The sequence below is a fragment of the Giraffa tippelskirchi genome, chromosome 5 (assembly GCF_054371585.1).
Source record: "Giraffa tippelskirchi isolate mGirTip1 chromosome 5, T2T-mGirTip1v1.2.pri, whole genome shotgun sequence".
Lineage (NCBI taxonomy): Eukaryota > Metazoa > Chordata > Mammalia > Artiodactyla > Giraffidae > Giraffa > Giraffa tippelskirchi.
The window spans coordinates 47,935,117-47,962,577 of NC_137279.1; the positions used below are offsets into that span (position 1 = coordinate 47,935,117).

At 40.1% G+C, this 27,461-nt stretch overlaps 1 protein-coding gene and 1 long non-coding RNA gene across 6 annotated transcripts in view; both read right to left on the bottom strand.

Moving 5' to 3' along the window:
• The window catches only part of SMYD3 (SET and MYND domain containing 3), a 714,859-nt gene that overhangs the window by 637,341 nt on the left and 50,057 nt on the right, over positions 1–27,461 (bottom strand). For 2 of the 5 annotated variants that reach the window (XM_081486880.1, XM_081486885.1), the window contains exon 2: positions 578–673. The exons of the other annotated variants lie outside the window; for them this stretch is intronic. In XM_081486880.1, coding sequence (XP_081343006.1) covers positions 578–673 — 96 coding nt within the window. The remainder of the gene's footprint in view (positions 1–577; positions 674–27,461) is intronic. 5 annotated transcript variants of the gene reach the window in all.
• LOC145505121 (uncharacterized) lies at positions 4,248–27,363 on the bottom strand. Its single transcript, XR_014052865.1, has 2 exons — positions 27,219–27,363; positions 4,248–7,789 (listed from the first exon to the last, which is right to left on the bottom strand). It is a non-coding gene; the product is annotated as an uncharacterized LOC145505121 (long non-coding RNA).

Sequence of the window (27,461 nt, forward strand, 5' to 3'; positions counted from 1 at the left end):
AAGCCTCACATTTTACTACCATACAGAAGTGTAGAGAGGGGTAATTCAAACAACCTGCAGCAGCAGCTCAAGCTTTCACAGAAAAAGTTCACAAAATCCCTTTCATAATTACAGGGTTGGAGCCTTCTCATCTGTGACCGTCTTTCTGAATGTCCTGGTTTACCCCTTCCTTTGTATTTTCCTGAGAGAGGAAGAAATCCCTTCGTGAATGGAACAATGCCCTTGGTGCCATGTGTTGTAAAGCTATCTATGCTTGTTGCTTGGTTTCAGGGGTTGGGAATTGTGCACACCTGTTAATGGGAGAAACATGGCCCTCCAATCTGGTCATATTATGCAGAAGCAAATTATAGGTAACCCTTAATCTCCATTTTGTACCTCTCCCCTTGGCCTGCCATCCATAAGCATTCACATATTACAGGCCTATGAGGAGAAAACTTTTCCCCAAGACTTTGAAAGAGCTCACTAGGAGACTCACAGAAAAGTCTCTAAAGAGGATCGCTGCAGCTAAAAGTCATTCTAAAGTGGTTCTTTCTTAGATCTCGTCCATGGACGTTTACTTATTAAAGTACCACAATACCTTTGCTTCAAGGTCACTTCACCTACAGGTTTGAAACAACGCGGCAGAGTGTGATCACAGCGCTCCAAGCCACTTCTTTTCACCCTCACGAGAACCCTGTGAGGAAAGTACCACTGGTCACTCCTTATCTGACATCACTAAAACTTGGAAATCTTCAAGAAACTGGAAAACATTCTAGTGTCTCAATAGAGACACTGAAACAAGGACAAAGAATGGCTCCTTAATTTCCCTAAATTAACAAGACTGACATCTTAGGGTCTAAGTCATTTTTAAATCCTACGGAGAACAGGATTTCCTGGGCTTCCCTGGTAGTTCAGTCAGTAAAGAATCTGCCTGCAGTGCAGTAGACCCGGGTTTCATCCCTGGGTCGGGAAGATCCCCTGGAGAAGAAAATGGCAACCCACTCCAGTATCCTTGCCTGGAAAATCCCATGCACAGAGGAGCCTGGTGGGTTGCAGTCCATGGGTGGCAGACAGTTGGGCAAGAGCAACTAACAGTGAGGAACACGGAGAACATACTCCTTATTCTCTATATCATTGAGCCTTCTCCTCTGAAAAGGCTCACAAAGAAGATAGCCACAAATCTGACATTCAAGACATTTAATTGTATTAAGTAAAAGTGTCAATAGAGTCATTTGCGAAATAAAAATACTTAACATTTAGTGGCTGTTTCCTTTTAATAGGCACTGCCTAAGTGTGTTGCACACATTAACTTATTCAGTACAGACACTCAGTTGTGTCCGCCTCTTTGCGACCCCGTGGACTGCAGCACACCAGGCTTCCCTGTCCATCACCAACTCCTGGAACTTGCTTAAATTCATATCCATCGAGCCGGTGATGCCATCCAACCATCTCATCCTCTGTTATCCCCTTCTCCCCCTGCCTTCAATCTTTCCCAGCATCAGGGTCTTTTCCAAGGAGTCAGTTCTTCACATCAGGTGGCCAAAGTATTGGAGTTTCAGCTTCAGCATCAGTCCTTCCAACGAATATTCAGGACTGATTTCCTTTAAGACTGACAGGTTGGATCTCCTTGCAGTCCAAGGGACTCTCAAGAGTCTTCTCCAACACCACAGTTAACTTATTCAGTATCCACAATAATCATATAATGTACATTCTACTGTCATCCTCTTTTGGCAAATGAGCAAATGAAGGCACACTTGCCCAATAACCTGCATCGCTAATTAAAGTCAGAGCCAGAATTTGAATCCAGGTAGCCTGGCTCTAGAACCCAGAGTCTTAACTTTGAGGGTATAATGTCACCTAGAGTGGGTCAAAATAGACTATTAAGGCTTCCTTTGCATTTTCAATTAAGAATGAACTAAGGCCAAGTTTCTAAGCCCCTCTCACTTGTCTTTAATCTATGAAATAAAATTTGAGAAGTAATTCATGGAGTCGTGGGGATTCCGTGAGTTAGTACACACAGAACACTTATTATGGCACATAAGAAACACACCATAAATGTTGAATAATACTATTATCGGGCCTTTTTTCCCCCACGTCTTTCTCTTTAATGCCTTTGATGCTCACATATATCCGTCCATTCAGCCGACAAGCATAAAAAGCCTACCATGTGACAGGCTCCAAGGAAAGCAATGAAGAATGACAGATACCATCATGCTGCTCACAAATTAGCCGAGAAATCCAATTTATAAATCATGCACTATCTCATATGAGAAGTGTAATATAAGAACTATGGGAGCACAGTGGAGGTGTTATTTGAGTCACACCATGAGGTACCTTTTCATCAGGCAAGAAGGGGTAATGTAACAATTCATCAGAGCTAGAGCCCAGAGGACAAAAATTATGTGCCCTTAAGGAAAGTTTTTTTAGTTAATTTATTTTTTATTGAAGGATAATTACTTTACAGCATCTTGCTGTTTTCTGTCAAACCTCAACATGAATCAGCCATAGGTATACATATATCCCCTCCCTTTTGAAACTCCCTCCCATTTCCCTCCCCATCCCACCCCTCTAGGTTTATTAAAAGACAACTGAAAAGGTTTAGTAAGAAGAAGTAAAAAGAGTAAAAGTAGTCACACAGAAAATAAAAAAAAGAAAGACAACTTTATGATAACCTAATGGATGTATGCTGAACTGGAGACCAGTTAGAGAATAAGTTTTAAAACAAAACACTTTTGAAGCAGGTATGAAACTAGGCCTGAGGTTTATAGATATAGCTGTATGTTATAACTCACTGATAAAGCAAAATCATTAAAGCAAACACTGGTTCTACTCCTCAAAGCTTCTAGGGGATGAAGCAGTGCAAAAAGAGAATCAATGGATGGTCATAGATTAACTCAGGCAGGAACCTGACACCTTGAGAAAGAAAGTTAGTATTCCCACTGGGCACCTAACCACTGTATCCACCTCACCTCAGGCTATCTTCTCTACTCTCTAGGATTCTTGCCTACCAACTTCCCACACAAAATGCTCCACAAATCTGACTTCAGACTTGAAACTCAAATGTTCTTATTTAAATGAAAAGACTGTAGTAGTTCTACTTTAGAGTTTGTGTATTCCTTGTAGTCATTTTTGTTTTTTACTCTCTTATTTCTTGCATTAACATTTTGGTTCACCTACACATATTTGGCATAAGAAGTTTTGCTCAACTTCCTCTTACCAATCAGCTCTGGTTTCATCAAGGAATAAGATTATAGTTAACTGTTAAACTCTTTAATACCTTTGAGTGTGATCGTCCAACTGGACATTTCTCCATCTACTATAAGTTTAATATCCACCAACGTGTCTACAGAACTTAACACACAGCCAGACATCAATAAAATTTGAAATCTGAATCTACTAGGAAGCTCTAGAACATAACTCCTCAAACAGAAATCATCTCCTATACAGTCAATACACATGTAACACTAAAAGGCAGCCTCTACGGAAAGAGATGTGGCAACTGAGATTAATTTAATTACAGTGCTTCAAATACATAATCTAATTTTAAAACACTTAGGAGAAGTCAGTCCTAAATCCTTCCTTGTACAAACAGGGGCTCTAACCAGTCTTGATCAAGGCTGATATAGGTAAAAAGGACACAGCGATCCAACACCACGTGCTTCAAGTTCTTTGCTTTTGCACCTCCTAAAAGAATGTACTCCTCTGACATTTTTAAGTTGACCTCCTAAATTTTAATCATAAACTTGATGAAGAATTTCCAACATTATATATATATATACACATATATATTATATAATATATATGTGTGATTTCTATTTTTTCTAGTTTTACTGAGATAAAATTGACAAAGAAAAACTGTATATTCAGGGTGTACATGATGATTTAATATACATATATATTGTGAGGTTATTACCACAATCAAACTAATCAACATTTCTTATCACCTCATATAGTTATTTTCTTTTTTTGTGATGAGAAGATTTAAGATCTAGTTTCTGAGCAAATCCTAAGTACATAATACAGTACTACCAACTATAGTCATCATACTATACATATCTTATAATTGGAAGTTTGTACCCTTTGATCAAGGTCTCACCATTTCCCCCATCCCTTGGTACCCACCATTTTATTCACTGGTTCTGTAAGTTCAACTTCTTGAGATTTCACATATAAATGATATCATACAGTATTGTCTTTCTGTGTCTGGATTATTTCACTTAGCATAACTTCCTCCAGGATCTTCACGTTGTCTCAAAAGGCAAGATTCCTTTCTTTTTTATGGTTGAATAACATTTATATTATTATTATTACATGCACATACATATACATATATATATGCCAACAGTATTTTTAAAATATTTTTGTTGCAACCCTGGTTATTGTAGATTTCACCCATTTACTTGTAAAATATGCTTACCAAACAATCTAACTGCTAAGCATGTCCTCACTGTCAAATCAATAAACTAAATCAAACTTATAATCTTTCGGAAAAGCCTGACTTCATTTTTCATTTCAAATAAATGTACTAATCTGCCTTCTCAGTAACCTCTCCCTCTCTCTATACTCACAGAAATCACATTCAACTCTAAAAGAAATAAGTCATGGACACCTGTGATGCATTTGTTACCAAGATAAAATAAGGCCCAGTCCCATCTACGATTCTGACCAGAGCTCTGTTTGCTTTGCTATAGATTCTCACTCAGGAGCTAAGAATTGCCAAATGGTGCCTTTGTTTGGAGAGCCAGAGGTTTTTGCATCCAGAAGCAAAGATCTGGAAGCATGAAAGATTCATGCTGGGTGAGAAGCATGAATGAAAAGCAATTTGTGAAGGGGAAGGTAGGAAAGGAGAACCAGCCAACCACAAGTGCTCTCAGGCAACCAATTTCAGGAAAGCAGATATGTGCATTGAGCAACTAAATACCATTTAAACTACTTTTGCATGCAAAATCCCTAGAAAGTTTCCATGAAATGCCATGTCTATATATACTCCCTTCTGAAGACTACTAACCTAAGAACAGCTCCAGAGTAGAACTCAAAATTGAAAGTCAGGCACACAAACTGAAAACTATCAGTCATAAAGTCCTAAGCAAAGAAGCAGAATCACGATACAGGACAACACAGTAAAAGCTCTAAGATACGTAGGTTCAACATGGTGAGGGCTGAATTTGGACTTTGTAATCGTCATGCTCAGGGTTTGGATTCCAGCTCTGCCACTTAAGAGTACTGTGACTTTTAAATAAATTTCTTTTTCTTTTTGGATGACCTTTATTGAGATATCATTGAACATATAACATTGTATCAGTGTAAGGTGTACAACATAAGGATTGAATATATGTATATATTATGAAATGATCACCACAGTGAGTAAACACATCCATCAACTCACACAATTACGATTTTGTGTGTACTTGGTGAGAACTTTTAAAATCTACTCTCTCAGCAACTTTCAAATATACAATATGGCATTGGTAACTATAGTCACCATGCTATACATCAGATTAGATTTTGTCTACTGAATTTAATAGTCCAAACAGTTTTTTAGTGGAATCCTTAGAATTCTCTATTTTGAAGATCATGCTATCATCAAACAGAGACTACTTTACTTCTTCCTTTCCAATTCAGATGGCGTTTACCTCTTTTCTTGCCTTATGGCTCTGGCTAGGACTTGCATACTATATTGAATAGTAATGGTGAGAGTGGGCACCCTTGCCTTTTTGCTGATCTGTGAGGAAAAGCTTTCAGTCTTTCCTCATTGAGTATGACTTTTGACATATGCATATTAATAAGTGTGGTATATCACATTCATAAAATGAAAGGAAAAAACCATATGATCGTCTCAATACATGAAACAAAAATCACTGGACAAAATTCAACATCCACTCACGATAAAAACTCTCAACAAACTGGATAAAAAAGGAACATATTTCAACAAAGCAGGATATATATGACAAGTCCTTTACCTCCTCAAGGCTCAGTTTCTTCAACTATAAAACAGGAGTGATGGTCAGCATGTCATGATGATGACTATGTTTTAAGTAACTGTGCTTCACTGAATTGTTGTGAAGGTTAGATGAGATAGCAAGAGACACTTAGTACAAAACCTGCCATGTTGTAAACATTCAATCAATGCTAACAGACAGTAATTTAGGCTGTGAGTAAGGGGACTATTAACAAAATCAAGTCAACTCAGACAAAATGGAGACATTTTCCATTACAGGCCCATCCTATGTCTCTAAAATTGACTACCGTGAATCTAACCCCAATCACAGCACAGTTCAAGAACATAAGAATCATCCCTTCTTACTACTGACCTAACGGGTAAACAGCCCTAATAAGATTCTGCTATTTTTTTAAGCTACTCTCAAATCTTTATCTGAATTTCAAATTGAGTTTAAGGTGCCCAGAGTCTAATAGTATATGACACAGTTAACAAAGGAAATGAACTCAAGAGAACTTAGCTAGAAAGCCCTTACAAGTGTGAAGAGAGAGTCTTTTGCAAACCAAGAGATTTGGAATTTAATTTGTGCAAGTATGGGGGGACTTCCAGCCAGCCATCTGTCTGGGAAAGCTTAGAGCAGATAAGAACTTAATTTGTCTGAATGACCTAGGCTTAATTTTTCACTTCTGAAATGGGCCTAGAGCTTCACCTTTGGGTGGACATCCAAAAAAAAAAAAAGTCCTAGACATGAAGAAATTAACTTAAATGACTCATAAAAAGTAAGGTATTACTAGACATCTGTTAAGATTAAACAACATATGAACTTATAATCAGTGAATTGCCCCACAGATCAAGCTCATTCAAGACCAAAAACAGTTAAGTCTATTTCATTTTTTAAAACCTTTCTAGAACTGGTTTGTTCTTTCATCTTTACCTCCCCATTTGCTAAGGTAAATCAGAGACCCAGGATGTAATTATATCAATTGCCTCTAAAAACAAAGACCAAATATTGAAAGAGCAAAGAAGATACTGCACAGTCTCCCAATGCTTTTGTGGAAGTGGAGCCTAAAATCATGGCTTATGTTATTAGTGGACAAACTATGAAAGAGAGTGCATTATTACATGCAGCAAACAGCAAGTAAGAAGAGAATCAAGGGATCACAGTGATACACACCCATAAGACAATGTGTTACCTCATTCATCCTAAAGACAACTCTAGAAATAATTCTATTTAATAAGAAAAGGTGCAACAATTTACTATATATAGACAACATAATCCTTCAAAGAATGTCAAAAATAAAAAGGCTATATTATCCAATAAGTTCTGGGATCTGGGAGAGACAGTATACTGTGTGCTATGCTGTGCTGAGTTGCTCAGTCATGTCCAATTCTTTGCAACCTCATGGACTGGCTCCTACAACCCCACTAGGCTCCTCTGTCCGTGGGGATTCTCCAGGCAAGATACTGGAGTGGGTTGCCATGCCCTCCTCCAGGGGATTTTCCCAACCCAGTGATCAAACCCAGGTCTCCCATATTGCAGGCAGATTCTTTACCGTCTGAACCAACAGGGAAGCTCAAGAATACTGGAGTGGGTAGCCTACCCCTTTTAAAGGGGAACTTCCCAACCCAGGTATCGAACTGGGGTCTCCTGGATTGCAGGCGGAATTCTTTACCAGCTGAGCTACCAGGGAAGCTCAGACAACGTATTCAGTTCAGTTCAGTCGCTCAGTCATGTCCAACTCTGCGACTCCATGGATTGCAGTACGCCAGGCTTCCCTGTCCATCACCAACTCCCGGAGCTTGCTCAAACTCATATCCATCGAATTGGTGATGCCATCCAACCATCTCATCCTCTGTCATCCTCTTCTTCTCCTGCAATGTACTAATCTTTAGTAAATGATGACTTTCACATTAGAGATAGTATCAAGAGATGCTGTTTATCTAAACCCATTCAAGCTAACTCTTTGATCTCTTCCCATGAGAAGTTTCATTTCTAAAAATTCATTAATACTTATCTATGATTGAGATTGGTACCATATGGAGATAAATTTTATGAACCTCTGTAAGCTGAAGAATCTGATGGCGCTGCTTTATTAAAAGGAGATTTCTATTACCACGTAATAGCAATTTAGAATTGGCATCCTAGTTAATTTTGTCACACCATAACTTAGAGAATGTTCAAGTGGGAGGAAACATGGATAAAGCTATGGCTGATTCATGTTGATGTTTGGTAGAAATCAACACAATACAGTAAAGCAATTATCCTTCAATTATAAATAAATAAAATAAAAAGAATAAAAATAGAGATACATAAGCTGGTAATTCAAAAAAAAGATATACAGCTTTCAAAACCATATCCTATAAATGAAATTCTTTCTAAAGTATTAAATGCATTATTATCATTATAATGTTTTGCTTTGAAAACTAGATTTAATTGTAAGAAAATCTGTGATGTTTTGTCTTTTCTGAGAAATTGGGTGGGTGATTAAATAAGTGGATTAGAGTGTGTACTATACTTTCTTGGCTCCATAACCTTTACTAATGTTCAGTAATGAAATGTAGTATCAAAAAAAAAAAAAAAAGAAATCAGTAGCATGATTCAAATTCCTTCAAGACAGAAAAATTGATTATTGACTATAAAAGCCAGAGGGAAATTTCAGGCTTATGACAAGATAAAAACAGGAAAAAAAAATTTTTTTTGATATTTGAAAACAAATCTAATCACCAGAGCTGCTCTCACAAATATCAGAGAGAGACTTACTCACAGGCCACCTACCTAAAGTTGTTGTACCTGTCTTTTAAGATTGATTCTCTCAATACAAGGATAACTGTCTTTCCAATATTTCTTTTTCAGCCTTATAGACTACAGAAATACCCACATAAGGAGAGTGAGAGGACATACACACATCATAAATCACAGGGGACAGGTCAGCTTCATGCTTAGTCAATTCCTTCAACATCCTTTCCCAGTTCAAGGCAGCCTCATTTTCCCTGAGGAATTAATTGCCACGTAATCATCACTTGGATTTCCAAGCTCTACTCTTTCACTCCCAGCTTTGTAAGAAAATTGTTTTCCTCCCACTTTTTTCAAAAAGAAAAGTTGAAGGGGGAAAAAAATACAATGGTCATTACTATATCCTTCCCCTAGATTCAGCGTTTGTTAACAATTTGCCACATCTGCTTCATCTCTTCATACATACATAAATGTGGATGTTCTTTGGCTCAACCATTTGAAAGCTGCCGAAATCATAACTCACCCTAAAATCTCCAGCATGTGATTCTTAAGATTAACATCTTCTGTATGATCACAAATTATTACTCCACCCAAGAAAATAACCAATTATATAGTATTATCTATTATTCAGTTTGTGTTCAGATTTCACCAGTGGGTGAAAGAACATTTGTTTTAACTTCCCCCTTCAACCTGGATCCAGTCTAAGTTCATAGATCACAAATGGCAATTATGTCTCTTTAGCTTTTTTTAGGCTAAAGAATAGCTTCTCTCTCCTTCTCTCTCCCAGACACACCAATCCACACACACACACACACACACACACACACACACACACACACACACACACACACACACACACAGTCTGCTCTTTTATGACAATGACATTTTGAAAAGTTCCAGAAAATTCTTCTTTAATGTCATATATTTTGAACTTGACTATTTTCCTCTTCAGGCATTTACCTTGTTTTTCCATCTGCCATGCTTCCTAAAATATTGAATTTGGTACAGGCTTGATTAGAGTCAAGTTAAACATTTTTGAGAGAATATTTCACAATGGTGATGTCCTATCATCCATCTATACTTATATGGGGGATTTCTGTTTCTATGGTAGAGCTTTGCTTTTTGATTTCCCCTGTTCTCCTCCTTACCCCACTACCCTTTTTGAATACCACTATGGACTATAATAATAATAATGTGTGCATGCCCAGTCATGTCTGACTCTTTTCGACCCCATGGAATGTAGCCCTAAAAGATGATACTGTTAAAGTGCTGCACTAAGTATGCCAATAAATTTGGAAAAGTCAGCAGTGGCTACAAGACTGGAAAAGGTCCATTTTCATTCCAGTCCCAAAGAGAGGCAATACCAAAGAATGTTCAAACTATCGCACAATTGCACTCATCTCACATGCTATCAAAGTAATGCTCAAAATTCTCCAACCTAGGCTTCAACAATATGTGAACTGAGAACTTCCAGATGTTCAAAATGGATTTAGAAAAGGCAGAAGAACCAGAGATAAAATTGCCAACATCCACTGGATCATAGAAAAAGCAAGAGAATTCCAGAAAAACATCTACTTCTGCTTCACTGACTACACTGAAGCCTTTGACTGTGTGGATCACAACAAACTGTGGACAATTCTTCAAGAGATGGGAATACCAGATCACTTTACCTGCTTCCTGAGAAATCTGTATGCAGGTCAAGAAGCAACAGTGAGAACAGGACATGGAACAACAGACTGGTCCCAAATCAGAAAAGGAGTCCATACTACCACGGGATTGTCACCCTGCTTATTTAACTTGTATGCAGAGTACATCATGCGAAATGCCAGGCTGGATGAAGCTCAAGCTGGAATCAAGATTGCAGGGAGAAATATCAACAACTAGATATGCAGATGACACCACCCTTATGGCAGAAAGCAAAGAGGAACTAAAGAGCCTCCTGACGAAAGTGAAAGAGGAGAGTGAAAAAGCTAGCTTAAAACTCAACATTCAGAAAACTAAGATCATGGCATCTGGTCCCATCACTTCAAGGCAAATAGATGGGGAAACAATGGAAACAGTGACAGACTTTATTTTCTTGGGCTGCAAGATCACTGCCGATGATGACTGCAGCCATGAAATTAAAAAATGCTTGCTCCTTGGAGGAAAAGCTATAATCAACCTAGAAAGCATATAAAAAAGCAGAGATATTACTTTGCCGACAAAGGTCCATCTAGTCAAATCTACGGTTTTTCCAGTAATAATATATGGATGGGAGAGTTGGACCATAAAGAAAGCTGAGAGCTGAAGAATTGATGCTCTTGAACTGTGGTATTGGAGAAGATTCTTGAGAGTCCCTTGGACTGCAAGGAGATCAAACCAGTCAATCCTAAAGGAAATCAGTCCTGAATATTCATTGGAAGGAGAAATGATGAAACTGAAGCTTCAATACTTTGGCCACCTGATGCAAAGAGCTGACTCTGCGAAAGACCTTGATGCTGGGAAAGATTGAAGGCAGGAGGAGAAGGGAGCGGCAGAGGATGAGATTGTTTAGATGGCATCACCAACACGATGAACATGAGTTTGAGCAAGCTCCAGGAGTTGGTGATGGACAGGAAAGCCTGGTGTGCTGCAGTCCATGGAGTTGCAAAGAGTTGGACACAACTAAGTGACTGAACTGAACTAGACTGTAGCCTGCCAGGCTCCTCTGTTCCTGGTATTTCTTAGGCAAGAATACTGGAGTGGGTTGCCATTTTCTCCTCCAGGGACTACAGACTAGTGGATTGTTACCTATTCTAAATGCTACAGAGTTATTCTTCTTTCTTAATACTCAAATTGCCCCAAGTTTGACAATTAGCAAATTCTTTAAGCTGCTGTTTTTTAAAAATCTGAGTCTTAATACAGTATGATTAAAGTCACCTTTTTTTTTTAAGGTTATTTCTCTACTGAAGAAAATCACCTACTCATTCATTCAAATTATTTCAAAATTTTCTCAAGTATTAACCGTGTGCCAGATGCCTTTTTAAGTGTTGGGGATACATTAAAGAACAACAGAGTCCCTACTACCATGGGGCTTAGGTTATTATTTATGAAGATAAAAGCAGAAAGAAAAATAACTATGTAATATATCAGATAGGGGTAAATGCTTAGGAGAAAAATAAAGCAGTGTATGGGATGAAAAATGATAGCGAGTTGGTATTTAGAGTAGAGAGAAACCCCTCCAAAGGGATGACATGAGGCAGAGACTCAGATGAATTTGATTGAGTAGCTTGTAGCATCTGGAGGTTGAGAAACCCCAGCCCTGGGAACAGAGCAAGGGGCCTACTTGGAATGTTTGAAGATCAGCAAGAAGGCTGTGTGGCTGGAGTCCAGTAAGCTGGGGGTAGTTGCAGGATATAAGATCAGAAAAGAATGAATCCTGACATTCATCATATACTCAGTGTATAACTATGATTTGTTTTTGCTTTGAATTTTCCCCCTCCTTGTGCCACACGACATGTGGGATCTTAGTTCCCCAACCAGGCCCCCCCGCCCCGCCCCAGCAAAAGCACAGAGTCTTAACCACTGGACTGCCAGAGAAGTCCCTTGTTTTGCATTTTATCATAATGAAACAATTTTTTAAGCTGGAGACTGAGCATGGTTCTTAGAGTGGGTTTAAAAAAATATGAACATGCCCTAACCCCAGGAACTTGTGAAACTCACCTTATTTGGAAGAAGGATATTTGCAGATGTAAAGAAGTTAAGGATCAGGAGATGAGCTGCATCTGGAATTACCTGGGTCGGCCCTAAATCTAGTGACAGCTGTCCTTAAAAGAGGCAAAAATAAAGAAGACAGAGAGAAGAGAAGGCCACATGAAGATGGAGACAGAGACTGAAGTCATGTAACCACAAGCCAAGGAACACCTCCCGCACGCTCCTTTATAGAAACTGACAAACTGATTCTAAAATGTATATGGAAAAGCAAAGGACCTAAACAATTTTATAAAGAATGAACTTGGAGAACTCACACTATCTGATGCCAAAACTTACTACAAAGTTAGAGTAATCAAGACAGTACACTGTTGACATAAAGACAGATGTATATACCAAAGGAATGGCACGGTCCAAAAACAGACTCTTGTATATGGTCAAGTGGCTTTTCACAAAGGTGTTGTACTGGATTGAATAGTGTGGCCCTGAAACTTAGGGCCACCCAGAACCTCAGAATGTGACCTTATTTGGAAGCAGCGTCTTTGCAGATGTCATTAGTTAGGATGCAGTCATGCTGGATTAGGTGGGCCCTAAATCCAGTGATTGGTGTCCTTATAAGAACACACAGAGAAGACACAGACATATGGGAAGAAAGTCACATGACAGCACGGGCAGACTGTAGAATCGTGGAGCCAAAAATGCCAAGAGTTTCTGGGAGCACCAGAAGCTAGGAAGAGTCAAGAAAGGGATTCTCAATACAATGTTTAGAGAAAGCCCTGCCAAACCTTGATTTCAGACTTCTAGCCTCCAAAACTATGAGGAAAGACATCTTTCCTTTAAGTTATCGAATTTATATTAATTTGTTAAGGCAGCCGTAGGAAACTAGCATGGTTTTAGTTTGCTGTTTTTGTTTGTTTGGTTGGTTTTTATTGAGGTAAAATGAACAAAACACAAAGTTTACTTGAACATGAGTTTTATAGTCAAACTGCCCTGGGTTTCACTGCTTCATCTATCACTACACTCTCCAGAGAATGTAGCATGTGCTACTCTTTGGTCGTGTCCGACTCTTTGCGACCCCACGGACTGTAGCCCACCAGGCTCCTCTGCCCATGTGATTTCCTAGGCAAGACGACTGGAGTGGGTTGCCATTTCCTTCTCCAGGGGATCTTAACCCAGGGTTCGAGCTGTATTGGCAGGCAGATTCTTTACCACTGAGGCACCTGGGAAGCCCAAAGGCATAGGATGACCTGCTTCTAATTAGCCTACTACAGCTTCCCCACACAAATAGTCTCCCATCAAGGCACACCTGAACTTCCTTTCCACTACCAAGGTTTCCCACTCCCCTACTTGCCTTTGAATCTCCGACAAATACAAGCATGGTTGATTCCCTTGTTACAGCAAGCACTAAATGAACAGCCATTCGTTGGCCTCATTTGGTTGGTCTTCATCTACTTCCACAACTAGGATAAAAGGAGTTGAGGTCCTCGTTTTATTTTTGTGGTGTTTCTGCTCTGTATCTTAAAAACCCCTTCTTCTAAGACAGTGTGATATATTGTGGGGGTGGGGGGTGGGCGGCTGCTTTGGAACCAGAGAGACCTGGGTTTCAAGATCTGACTCCTCTAGCTATGATCTTATGGAAGTTCTGTAATTTCTTTGAACATCAGTTTCCTTGCCAACGTTCCCGACTGAGGGAACAGTGACCACCTACTGCTAACTGCCCTAAAAAGAGATGATGAACACAGAGAGGAACAGTGCCCGGCACAGAATGAGTCCTCAGTGAAGTTAGCTGCTGTGATTAGGCTACAGTTTTCAGCACTGAAACATTTAACTCTGTGATTCAATAACCTGCTATTAAGGTTGGTAGTTATTTTTTTGTTTCTAAGTTATGTTACTAGCAATGTGCCAAGTCCCTCATCTTAGAAAGTTAAGGACAGCATGGATGTGATGTTCTGACAACAAGTGATAGAAAACCACCAAAACCAATTCATGTAAAATCCCGCACACAGATCTAAAGGACCAGATGAAAAGGACTGAATTTAAATTAATACACAGTAATTCAAGAAACCAGGTTATTACTCTCTCAGAAAATGCTTGGTTTGATCAACCTCACTTCTCTTTCAACTGGCTTCTTCTGTTAATTCAGCCTACAGATGGCCCTTAAAAATAGCCACTCCAAGACGGTCATGATCTATAACTTGATAGGGATTTGGGCTTAAACACGTGTATATATGTCTTTCGGGCTTCCCTGGTAGCTCAAATGTTAAAGAATCTGCCTGCAATGCAGGAAGACCTGGGTTCAATCTCTGGGTCGGGAAGATTCCCTGGAGAAGGGCATGGCCACCCACTCCAGTATCCTTGCCCGGAGAATTCCGCGAACAGAGGAGCCTGGCAGGTATAGTCCACGGGGGTCACAAAGAGTCGGACACAACTCAGCAACTAACTTTCTTTCACATGTATATACGTTTGTCAACATTCATCTCATGGTACACTTAACACGTACACATTTCACTGTACGTTTGAATCTCTTTTCCTGTCTCTTTCATCAAACTGTGACATGTCAAAGACAGAAGGAAATCGTATTCAATTCTAAATCCCCAACAACAGTACAATGCCTAGCACGTAGCCGAATCCCAATAAATGTTTCATTATTAAACAAAGGAAGACAAACTTAAGAAAATGAGAAATTTTACTTACTGGAATTCATCCTGAAATGTGTGTTAAAAGTTCTCATTTTAATTAGTAATTACATTCTAATTAATATAAACAGATTTAAATTTTACTTATTATAAAGAGAAGTATATTTATAAGCAAACAATTAGTGACAATTACGGGGCAAACTGCTCTGGCTACATGACACTACTGCCACCTAGTGGAAATAAATGCACATTACCATGGTTGCAAACTCCTTAAAGAAGAAAATTTCCAACTGGGTTGAGGGACCATGAGCAAACACATTTCAATCACATTAACCAGACACCTGCTAGGTTCTGGAAATTATGCCAGGTTCCATGAGGACAGGCAAAGATCATGACTGTTTTGATCACTGCTGTATCACTGGAGTCAAGAAGAGTGACAATATACTTTGTTCACACATGCTCAGTCGCTTCAGTTGTATTCAATACAAAACCCTACGGACTGTAGCCCGCCAGGCTCCTCTGTCCATGGGATTCCCCAGGCAAGAATACTGGAGTGGGTGGCCATGCTCTCCTCCAGGGGATCTTTCTGACCCAAGGATAGAACCCAGGTGTCCTGCAGCTCCTGCATTACAGGAAGATTCTGTACAGCTGAGCCACCAAAGGAGCCCTAATATACTTGGGTAAGGCCCATGGACGGAGGAGCCTGGTAGGCTGCAGTCCATGGGGTCGCGAAGAGTCGGACACGACTGAACGGCTTCACTTTCGCTTTTCACTTTCATGCACTGGAGAAGGAAATGGCAACCCACTCCAGTGTTCTTGCCTGGAGAATCCCAGGGACGGGGGAGCCTGGTAGGCTGAAGTCCATGGGGTCGCACAGAGTCGGACACGACTGAAGCGACTTAGCAGCAGCAGCAGCAGCTTTCAGTAAACATTTGTAAGCTGACTGACTAGATTCTAAGGATTAAAAGAAGACTGAGACATGATCTTCAGTAAAGGCACTCAGCCATCCAAAGCCAATAGAATTTTATCCAGGCCATGGAATATTATCCAACATGCATGCATGCACACACACATACACACAAACACACATGCGCGCGCGCAACTACCAAGCCATCGAAAAGACATAAAGGAACTTTAAATATATGTTATACTAAATAAAAGAAGCTAGTCATAAAAGGCTACATATATGATTCCAGCTATATTACATTCTGAAAAGGGAAAAGCTATAGGGATAGCAAAAAATATCAGTGGTCAAAAGGGGTTGGGAGGAGGGAGAGATTGATAGGGCACAGGATTTTTAGGGCAGCGAAACTATTCTGTGTGGTATTTTATTAGTGGATACATGTCTTATACATTTGTCAAAAACCCATGAAATGTTCAACCCTAATGTAAACTATGGACTGTAGATGATAATGATGTGTCAATGTAGTAACAAGTGTACCACTCTGGTGGGGGATGTTGACAGTGGGGGAGCCTGTGCATGTGTGGGGGTAGGAGATATGTGGGGACTCTGTACTTTCCACTCAACTTTGCTGTGAATCTAAAACTGCTCTTGTAAACAGTCTGCTTCTAAAAAACAACATGATTTTTACTTTGATGTTCAAATAAGCAAACCCACATCTAACGAGTACATCAAAACTATGATACTGGTTTTAAATATCTAAGTAAATGCTCAGTAAATGTTATTTCCTCACCTCTATGGTGATGGTTTAGTCGCTAAGTCATGTCCAACTCTTGCGACCCCATGGACTGTAGCCTGCCAGGCTTCTCTGTCTATAGGATTCTCCAGGCAAGAATACTGGAGTGGGATGCCATTTCCTTCTCCAGGGGATCTTTCCCACCCAGGAATCAAACCTGGGTCTCCTGCATTGCAGGCAGATTCTTTACCAACTGAGCTACAAGGAACAGTCCTCACCTCTGTGGCACAGCCCTAATTCCACACCCCAAACAGCTGCCATTAAGCAGCTATAAACAAGTCACTGGGTCTTCATCTGTAAAATTAAGACAGCTAGACTAAATCTCTCAGTTTCCTTCCTAATATAACATTTTTTAAATTTTAAATGAAGAAATAATACAAGTTAAATTTTTCTAGGGTATAGAGAAAGAAGGAAAACTGTCAAATATTTACAGCATCACACTGACACCAAAATCTGGTAAAGAACATATTAAAAATTACTGTAAAAACTCTAAAAGTGATGCCCAAAAGAACTTAGGGGTACGTTAAATGAAAGATACTCTATGAGCACAAAATGTTCATTCTAGGAATAGTTCAGCTCAGTTCAGCTCAGTCGCTCAGTCGTGTCCGACTCTTTGCGACCCCATGAATCGCAGCACGCCAGGCCTCCCTGTCCATCACCAACTCCTTGAGCCCACCCAGACCCATGGCCATCGAGTCGATGATGCCATCCAGCCATCTCATCCTCTGTCGTCCCCTTCTCCTCCTGACCCCAATGCTTCCCAGCATCAGGGTCTTTTCCAATGAGTCAACTCTTCGCATTAGGTGGCCAAAGTATTGGAGTTTTCAGCTTCAACATCAGTCCTTCCAATGAACACCCAGGATTGATCTCCTTTAGGATGGACTGGTTGGATCTTCTTGCAGTCCAAGGGACTCTCAAGAGTCTTCTCCAACACCACAGTTCAAAAGCATCAATTCTTCGGCACTCAGCTTTCTTCACCGTCCAACTCTCACATCCATACATGACCACTGGAAAAACCATAGCCTTGACTAGACGGACCTTTGTTGGCAAAGTAATGTCTCTGCTTTTTAATATGCTATCTAGGTTGGTCATAACTTTCTTTCCAAGGAGTAAGCGTCTTTTAATTTCATGGCTGCAGTCACCATCTGCAGTGATTTTGGAGCCCAGAAAAATAAAGTCAGCCGCTGTTTCCACTGTTTCCCCATCTATCTGCCATGAAGTGATGGGACCACATGCCATGATCTTAGTTTTCTGAATGTTGAGCTTTAAGCCAACTTTTTCACTCTCCACTTTCACTTTCATCAAGAGGCTCTTTAGTTCTTCACTTTCTGCCATAAGGGTGGTGTCATCTGCATATCTGAGGTTATTGATATTTCTCCCAGCAATCTTGATTCTAGCTTGTGCTTCCTCCAGCCCAACGTTTCTCATGATGTACTCTGCATATAAGTTAAATAAGCAGGGTGACAATATACAGCCTTGACGTACTCCTTTTCCTATTTGGAACCAGTCTGTTGTTCCATGTCCAGCTCTAACTGTTGCTTCCTGACCTGCATACAGGTTTCTCAAGAGGCAGGTCAGGTGGTCTGGTATTCCCATCTCTTTCAGGATTTTCCACACTTTATTGTGATCCACACAGTCAAAGGCTTTGGCATAGTCAATAAAGCAGAAATAGATGTTTTTCTGCTACTCTTTTGCTTTTTCGATGATCCATCGGATGTTGGCAATTTGATCTCTGGTTCCTCTGCCTTTTCTAAAACCAGCTTGAACATCTGGAAGTTCACGGTTCACGTAATTGCCTTCCCATTGCTGAAGCCTGGCTTGGACAATTTTAAGCATTACTTTACTAGCGTGTGAGATGAGTGCAACTGTGTGGTAGTCTGAGCATTCTTTGGCATTGTCTTTCTTTGGGATTGGAATGAAAACTGACCTTTTCAGACAGATTATTAAATATTAAGTTTACTCATATAAATAATAACCACACAAATAGGTCAAACAACAAAAGTTAATGACCATGTCAGTATATGTGAAAAATGTTTATGAAAAACTTATAAAACCACTCCTGATTTTCAACCCTTAGCAAAACAGCAATAGGTGACTTTTTCCTTAACATAATTGAAAAATGCAAAATGTTATGGTGGTGGTGGTGATGTAGTAGCTTCCCAGGTGTCGTCAGTGGTAAAGAATCCATGTGCCAATGTAGGAGAATCAGGTTCAATCCCTGGGTTAGGAAGATCCCCTGGAGGAGGAAATGGCAACCCACTCCAGTATTCTTGCCAGAGAATTCAATGGACAGAAAAGCCTAGTGGGCTACAGTTCATGGGGCCACAAAGAGTCAGACACAAGTGAGCAACCAAGCATACACAAACATCAGGGAAGCCCATGGATGGGATACGAAGCAATTTTCCAGCACATTATCAGTAAACCTCAACTGTGTTTGCACAACAGTCCACCTTTTTATCACCCAACTAAGGACCAAATCTCAAAACAAGGAGAGGGGGAGGGAATCTGATGGAACCATAACCATAAATCCTCCCATTGCCTCCTCTTCCATGAAGGACCTTGACTAAAGTTGAGTAGTTAATGCCAAGATGAAGGCAGTTGCTTCAGACCAGCTGACTCATACTAGGGCCTATGTGAGTACACTGTTCACAGGGCAAAAAGAGAAATCCTGAACAAGTATACAGAAATACACTCCCCGAAAAACAAGGATCATTTAAATATGAAATCAGTTGACAAGAGAACCTGGGGTTCTAAGACAGATACACAATCATTAAGAAACTGTCATGGACTGAGATGGTGAAGATGCTTTCATTGTCAAGGATAGCCCCTTAACTCATCAATCAGCTAAGCAACCAATCAATAATTTAGGGGGTTCCTACTATGTGCACAGCTCTGCAGCAGTTATAATAAAATGTAAGATACGGTTCCATCAAGATAAATACCTATTTCAAGGTTGGGAGACAGAATAAACACAGGAAAAGAACAAAACAATACATGAGATGGAGAAGGCAACCTAATTCGCTCTCTGCTTTCCCACATATGTCTTAGGAATAAGAACACAAGGAGCAGTCAATCAGAACAGTTTACTTCCTCTACCTTTCAGACGCTGAAAGGATTTGAAGCTTTTTAAACAGACACAGGTAAATAATCTATCACAATGGTAATAACTGGTCAGAGATTACTGAAAACATACCAACACCTTGAAGAAATCTCAGTAATGTCTATTTTCCTACCTAACAAGGCATATTAACTAATTAATTTAATCACAATTATATTCACAAGCCACCATGCTAGGCTCCAACTGAATGAACCAAAATTAAGTCGACGAAAATATTCAAAGAAATCGTATATAAAGCCGGTTACAGGACTGGAAGCAAGTTCTGAGGGCAGCTCTTTAAGAAAGAAAGAACTGGGACTGAAATTCTTGAGTTTGTAACCAAAAATAAGCACATGTAGCTATATAGTCACCTCTGTTTATACTGCTAGGATAAAAACTGGTGATGAGATTAAATCAATGTCCTCCTATCCCTAAGATAACCCAACCTTGAGGAAGTACAGGTGATAGTTCACATTAATCCAACAAATATGTACTGAGTTTTCATACTATGCTCAGTGCCTGAAATGTGAAGTTGAGTAAGATGTGGACTCAGTTTATTGTGTTTTTAAATCAATATACAGTCAAGTCCAAGTCCCTGATCTAAAAGAGTTCATGTTACAGAGTTCTTTCTCTTTGTTGGTGGTAAAAGAAAATGGCATGCCTTTAAAAAGTAAGGTTCCTTGAAACAATCCTGTTTTTCCAATCATTAACTGCCTAACCAAGAGGCTACAAAGCTGGAACATCACTACACTGTACTTGTAATGAACGACTGGAATGTGAATTAAATAAAATTAAATAAGTATAATGCTGTACTGGTTCAACATAAAACTCTGACATCCTACATCAAGAAATTTTATTTACACAAAATCTATTCCAAAAAGAAAGATATAAACAGGTAACATTTCATGACCCCATTACCAAGCATAAAGAGGTTTTTAAGTAAGAAATGTGTACTATTGAAAGCTTTGGAAACACTGAGCCTCTACATCCTGTGGAAAAGGCAGATACAGGCTTGAGGCAAAAATGCTAGGAAGTGATAGAATGCCTTCTTTACAATTTGCAGTTAGGTTATTACCCATGATAAATTGATAACCATTCATTAACTTTGAGAGCAATAGACAACTGACAGGCTATTTCATGCCTCAAAGAATTTATGGCAAAAATGACAGGTGACTTAGAATTCAGAAAATAAAATGGATTCTTGGAAATTGTTACTTTCATGCAGGCTTCTTTTAAATAAACTTGGAAGCAGGTATAGGTATTTGCTACTGATAAGAATTAAAGGTCATGATTTTCTACATCAATGACCAAAGGATTAATGTTTATCATTTGCATCAGTCTGTCAATCAACAATATACATACATGAACCCAGCATTTAAGGTATCAGGAGATAGACTATTCACCGTGGGTCATAAAAGGGAAGAATTATGCAACACTCACATTAACAGCTTAATTAAAACAGGGTACAATTAAGTTTAGAAATTCTGTTTACAGATTCTCCTTGGCTGGCACATCCTTGCCACCTACCTCAAAGTTGCAGGTACCCTAAATTGCTTTAGTCATGTCCCCCTCTTTGCAGCCCTATGGACTGTAGCACACTAGGCTCTCCTGTCCATGGGATTATCCAGGCAAAAGTACTGGAGCAAGTTGCCATTTTCTACTCCAGAGGATCTTTTCCACCCAGGGACTGAAGCAGTATCTCTTAGGTCTCTGGCATTGGAAGGCAGACTCTTTATCACTAGCACCACCGGGAAGCCATTCAGTTCAATTCAGTTCAGTCGCTCAGTCGTGACTGACTCGTTGTGATCCCATGGACTGCAGCACGCCAGGCCTCCCTGTCCATCACCAACACCAAGAGTTTACTCAAACTCATGTCCATTGAGTCAGTGATGCCATCCAACCATCTCATCCTCTGTCGCCCCCTTCTCCTCCCGCCTTGAATCTTTCCCAGCATCAGGGTCTTTTCAATGAGTCAGTCTGTCGCATCAGGTGGCCAAAGTATTGGAGTTTCAGCTTCAGCATCAGTCCTTCCAATGAATGCTGCTGCTGCTAAGTCGTTTCAGTCGTATCCAACTCTGTGTGACCCCAGAGACAGCAGCCCACCAGGCTCCTCTGACCCTGGGATTCTCCAGGCAAGAATACTGGGGTGGGTTGCCATTTCCTTCTCCAATGCACGTATGCATGCTAAGTCGCTTCAGTCGTGTCCGACTCTGTGCGACCCTATGGACAGCAGCCCACCAGGCTCCTCTGTCCACAGGATTCTCTAGGCAAGAGTACTTGAGTGGGTTGCCATTTCCTTCTCCTTCCAATGAAAAATCAGGACTAATTTCCTTTAGGATGGACTGGTTGAATCTCCTTGCTGTACAAGGGACTCTCAAGAGTCGTCTCCAACATCACAGTTCAAAAGCATCAATTCTGCGGTGCTCAGCTTTCTTTATAGTCCAACTCTCACATCCATACATGACTACTGGAAAAACCATAGCTTTGACCAGACAGACCTTTGTCAGCTAAGTAATTTCTCTGCTTTTTAATATACTGTCTAGGTTGGTCATAATTTTTCTTCCAAGGAGCAAGCGTCTTTTAATTTCATGGCTGCAATCACCATCTGCAGTCATTTTGGAATCTGAAAAATTAAAGTCTTCCACTGTTTCCCCATCTATTGGCCATGAAGTGATGGGACCAGATGCCATGATCTTAATTTTCTGAATGTTGAGTTTTAAGCCAACTTTTTCACTCTCCTCTTTCACTTGCATCAAAAGGCTCTTTAGTTCTTCACTTTCTGCCATAAGGGTGGTGTCATCTGCATATCTGAGGTTGTTGATACGTCTCCCAGCAATCTTGATTCCGCTTGTGCTTCATCCAGCCCAGCATTTCTCATGATGTATGCTGCATAGAAGTTAAATAAACAGCGTGACAATATACAGCCTTAACACACCCCTTTCCCAATCTGGAACCATTCTGTTGTTCCATGTCCAGTTCTAACTGTTGCTTCTTGACCTGCATACAGATTTCTCAGGAGGCGGTAAAGGTGGTCTGGTATTCCCATCTCTTGAAGAATTTTCCAGAGTTTGTTGTGATCCACACAGTCAAAGGCTTTGGCATGGTCAATAAAGAAGAAGTAGATGTTTTTCTGGAACTCTCTTGCTTTTTCGATGATCCAATGGATATTGGCAATTTGATCTCTGGTTCCTCTGCCTTTCCTATATCCAGCTTGAACATCTGGAAGTTCACGGTTCACGTACTGTTGAAGCCTGGCTTGAAGAATTTTGAGCATTACTTTGCTAGTGTGTGAGATGAGTGCAATAGTGCGGTAGTTTGAGCATTCTTCCGCATTCCCTTGCTTTAGGATTAGAATGAAAATTGACCTTTGACAGCATCATCTTTTAGGATTTGAAATATCTCAACTGGAATTCCATTACCTCCACTAGCTTTGTTCGTAGTGATGCTTCCTAAGGCCCACTTGACTTCGCATTCCAGGATGTCTGGCTCTAGGTGAGCGATCACACCATCGTGATTATCTAGGTCATGAAGATCTTTTTTGTACAGTTCTTCTGTGTATTCTTGCCACCTCTTCTTAATATCCTCTGCTTCTGTTAGGTCCACACCAGTTCTGTCCTTTATTGTGCCCATCTTTGCATGAAAAGTTCCCTTGGTATCTCTAATTTTCTTGATGAGATCTCTAGTCTTTCCCATTCTATTGCTTTCCTCTATTTCTTTTCATTGATCACTGAGGAAGGCTTTCTTATCTCTCCTTGCTGTTCTTTGGAACTCTGCATTCAAATGGGTATGTCTTTCCTTTTCTCCTTTGCCTTTTGCTTCTCTTCTTTCATAGCTATTTCTAAGGCCTCCTCAGACAACCATTTTGCCTTTTTGCATTTCTTTTTCTTGAGGATGGTCTTGATCACTGCCTCCTGTACAATGTCACGAACCTCTGTCCATAGTTCTTCAGGCACTCAATCAGATCTAATCCCTTGAATCTATTTGTCACATCCATTGTATAATCATAAGGGATTTGATTTAGGTCATACCTGCATAGTCTAGTGGTTTTCTCTACTTTCTTCAATTTAAGTCTGAATTTGGCAATAAGGAGTTCATGATCTGAGCCACAGTCAGCCCCGGTCTTATTTTTGCTGACTGTATAGAGCTTCTCCATCTTTGGCTGCAAAGAATATAAGCAATCTGATTTCTGTATTGACCATCTGGTGATGTCCATTATGTCCATGTGTAGAGTCTTTTCTTGTGTTGCTGGAAGAGGGTGTTTGCTATGACCAGTGCATTCTCTTGGAAAAACTCTACTAGCCTTTGCCCTGCTTCATTCTGTACTCCAAGGCCAAATTTACTGTTACTCCAGGTACTTCTTGACTTTCTACTTCTGCATTCCAGTCCCCTATAATGAAAAGGACAGCTTTTTTGGGTGTTAGTTCTAGAAAGTTTTGTAGGTCTTCACAGAACCATTCAACTTTAGCTTCTTCAGCATTATTGGTTGGGGCATAGACTTGGATTACCATGATATTGAATGGCTTGCCTTGGAAATGAACAGAGATCATTCTGTCATTTTTGAGATTGCATCCAAGTACTGCATTTCAGACTCTTTTGTTAACTATGATGGCTACTCCATTTCTTCTAAGGGATTCTTGCCCACAGTAGTAGATATATCATGGTCATCTGAATTAAATTCACCCATTCGAGTCCATTTTAATTTGCTGATTCCTAAAATGTCGATGTTCACTCTTGCCATCTCCTGTTTGACCACTTCCAATTTGCCTTGATTCATGGACCTAACATTCCAGGTTCCTGTGCAATATTGCTTTTTACAGCATCGGACTTTACTTCCATCCCCAGTCACATCCATGACTGGGTGTTGTTTTTGCTTTGGCTCTGTCTCTTCATTCTTTCTGGAGTTAGTTCTCCACTGATCTCCAGTAGCATATTGGGCACCTACCAACCTGGGCAGTTCATCTTTCAGTGTCCTATCTTTTTGCCTTTTCATACTGTTCATGGAGTTCTCAGGGCAAGAATACCAAAGTGATTTGCCATTCCCTTCTACAGTGGACCATGTGTTGTCAGAACTCTCCACCATGACCCATCTGTCTTCGGTGGCTCGACAGGGCATGGCTCATAGTTTCATGATGATCACATAAGAAGCCCTTGGTGTTTCTTAATCAGGGTTTTGCCTAGTTCTATTTTCTTCTAATTCTCTCTGTTCCCAAACTGTTCAAGGCATCAGCTGTCACCTGCATTCCACAATTTCCAGGATTAATGTGACTGACAACCTTAGCTGCACATTAGCATGACCTCAGTAGCTTCTGAAACATAACAAGCTAGGTCCCCATCCCACATTAATTAAATCAGAATCTCTACAAGTAGCACCAGGTCATGGTTTTGTTGTTGTTTAGTTTCCCTAGCAGGCAGTCAAGGTCCAGACCTACTGCTCTTCTAGATCCATCACATCAACCTTCCTGATGATCCTCACCTGAGCATCCCACAGACTCCTCAAACTTCCCTCCTATCTGACATGTGCTTCCACCAGCACTAAGCTAGAACATTTTCTTCTCTTCTTCCTTAACTGACCCCAGGAGCATTAGACAGTCCTTCCTCCAATCTTCCACAGAATTCTGTCCATGCCCCCATGAGAGCATCCATCACCATTTACTGGAATTGTGCATATGTCCATCATCCCCATAAGACTGGATTTTCTTTTTTCATTTTTGTATCCCAAGCATCCACAAATGGGTGGCACCAGGGGGTGAGTGAGAGTTAAAAAGACTAACCAAACTTTTACATTCAGTTCTAACAAGTAGCTGCAAGGCTGGAAAACAAGAGAAATAGCTAAGGGATAATTAACCAGGAAAACACAGGATGACAGTCATGGCAGAGGACACAGAAGGGAGGGGATGGTGCACCTGAGCCTCCTTATACACTAAGTGGACTAGATTGATTAAACCTGATCCTGCGCTGGAGCTAACAATCCTGAGAAGTCTATCCCCCCAAAGTATATCAAATATAAGTGCTTTTCAGCCTCATTGCTATCACCCTTGGGTGGATGGAGTCTTCAGTGTCTTTGCCTGGACTTTTAAAACAACATCACAATTCATGCTCACACTGCCCATTCCTTGCCACCCCAAGCTTAGACTCACCACAGAGTAACCTTTAAAAAAAGAAAATCTCCTCCCATTACTTCTTTACTGGAAATTCTCATGTAGCTCTGAGAATGAAGTCCAGATTCTCTACCATGACCTGTAAGGCCTTCCTCAAGCTGGCTCTAACCAATCTCTTCCGCTATTCTCCTACCTTGTACCAATGCTACGTGTACCAATGCTACATTCACACTTGACCAGCTCACAACTTAATCCCTGTACACAAGATGTTCTTACAGTAAAAATGTCAACCCACTACCCACCCATCTTCCAGCTTTCACAGATCCTGCAAAAAAATCAGCTCAGCTGTTACCTCTACAGTGAAGCTACAACAGATGAACACACTCATTATGTACTGATTCTAAAAGTTCTTCTAAAGGCCCTACTATGTGACAGGCATTGGTATAAACATTCCTTTGGTACTGTGTTCAAACTTGAGTTATGACAGTTATAATGATATATTAATAACACTTGTGATTTTATCGTCTTCATCCGTCTATACATTTCTTGAAGATAAGAACTGTAATTTCTGGTCCAGCTCTCTTGTTTTTCTTTCTTGGGTCTAAGAGGAGCCTGGCATGCCAGGCTATGCATGACCTCCTCCATGAGGTCAGCTCATAACTGTGGGGGGTCCTGGATAAAGCTTCTAGGACTGACACTAGCCTGAGCCCACATGTAGAATACAAATAGTGAAAGTGAAGAAAGGTCAAATAAGATCTTCATTCCAGATGAAAAAGATAGAGGTGAAAGAGACAAATGGGGCAGGCAGACATGAAACGGAGGTATGGGAAAATTGAAGATTAATTTTTGAGCTAATATCATGAACAAAACTCATCAATGGATCACTTCGCTGGAACAGGGCCATAACCTTCAAGGGGCAAAACGATTCTAAATACATTATATTAATCTCTGTAACCATCCTATAGCTTAACCTAGTAATAGGAATGGATGCTGCAAAAATGTGCTGAATTAATTAACACTTCTGCAAGTAGTAATTATATATGCATACATGTATACAGTGTGTCTTCATTTGACCCAGAAGGTAAAACGAAGACATTAGAAATGCTAATTTTAGAGCAGGATATCAGAGCAGATGTAATCTAAAACCAGTGACTTGAGATTACTAACATCCATCACACAGCACATATCAAAAGACTAATTTATTCTAACATATACAAGTCATACTCAATTTAAAAAAAAAGGCTGGACCAAAATATAAAAGAAGGAGCTTTGGACATAAATTGTCATGTGGACCGAGCATTCTGCAGCAAAACAAAAAAACTAAAGCAGTGAAGCAGAAAGAAACACAGATGGAACAATGCAGAACATGCCCGGAATCTTGAAGCCTTTCCAGTCCTAGTTTCAGTCCCTTCCCAGGTTGTGAGATGTTCCTCTGGCCTTCAGTTCTGTGAGATACCCTGAATCCTTTTAGTGTATTTGTCTTTGCTTAAGCTAGCTCGAACTGGTTTCTGTTACCTAAAAACAAGAAATCTTAAGTAAATATTAATACCACAGGTGCTTTGCCTCTGCTGCCTTGATTACATCCAAAAACTTCATTGCCAGAAACATCTACT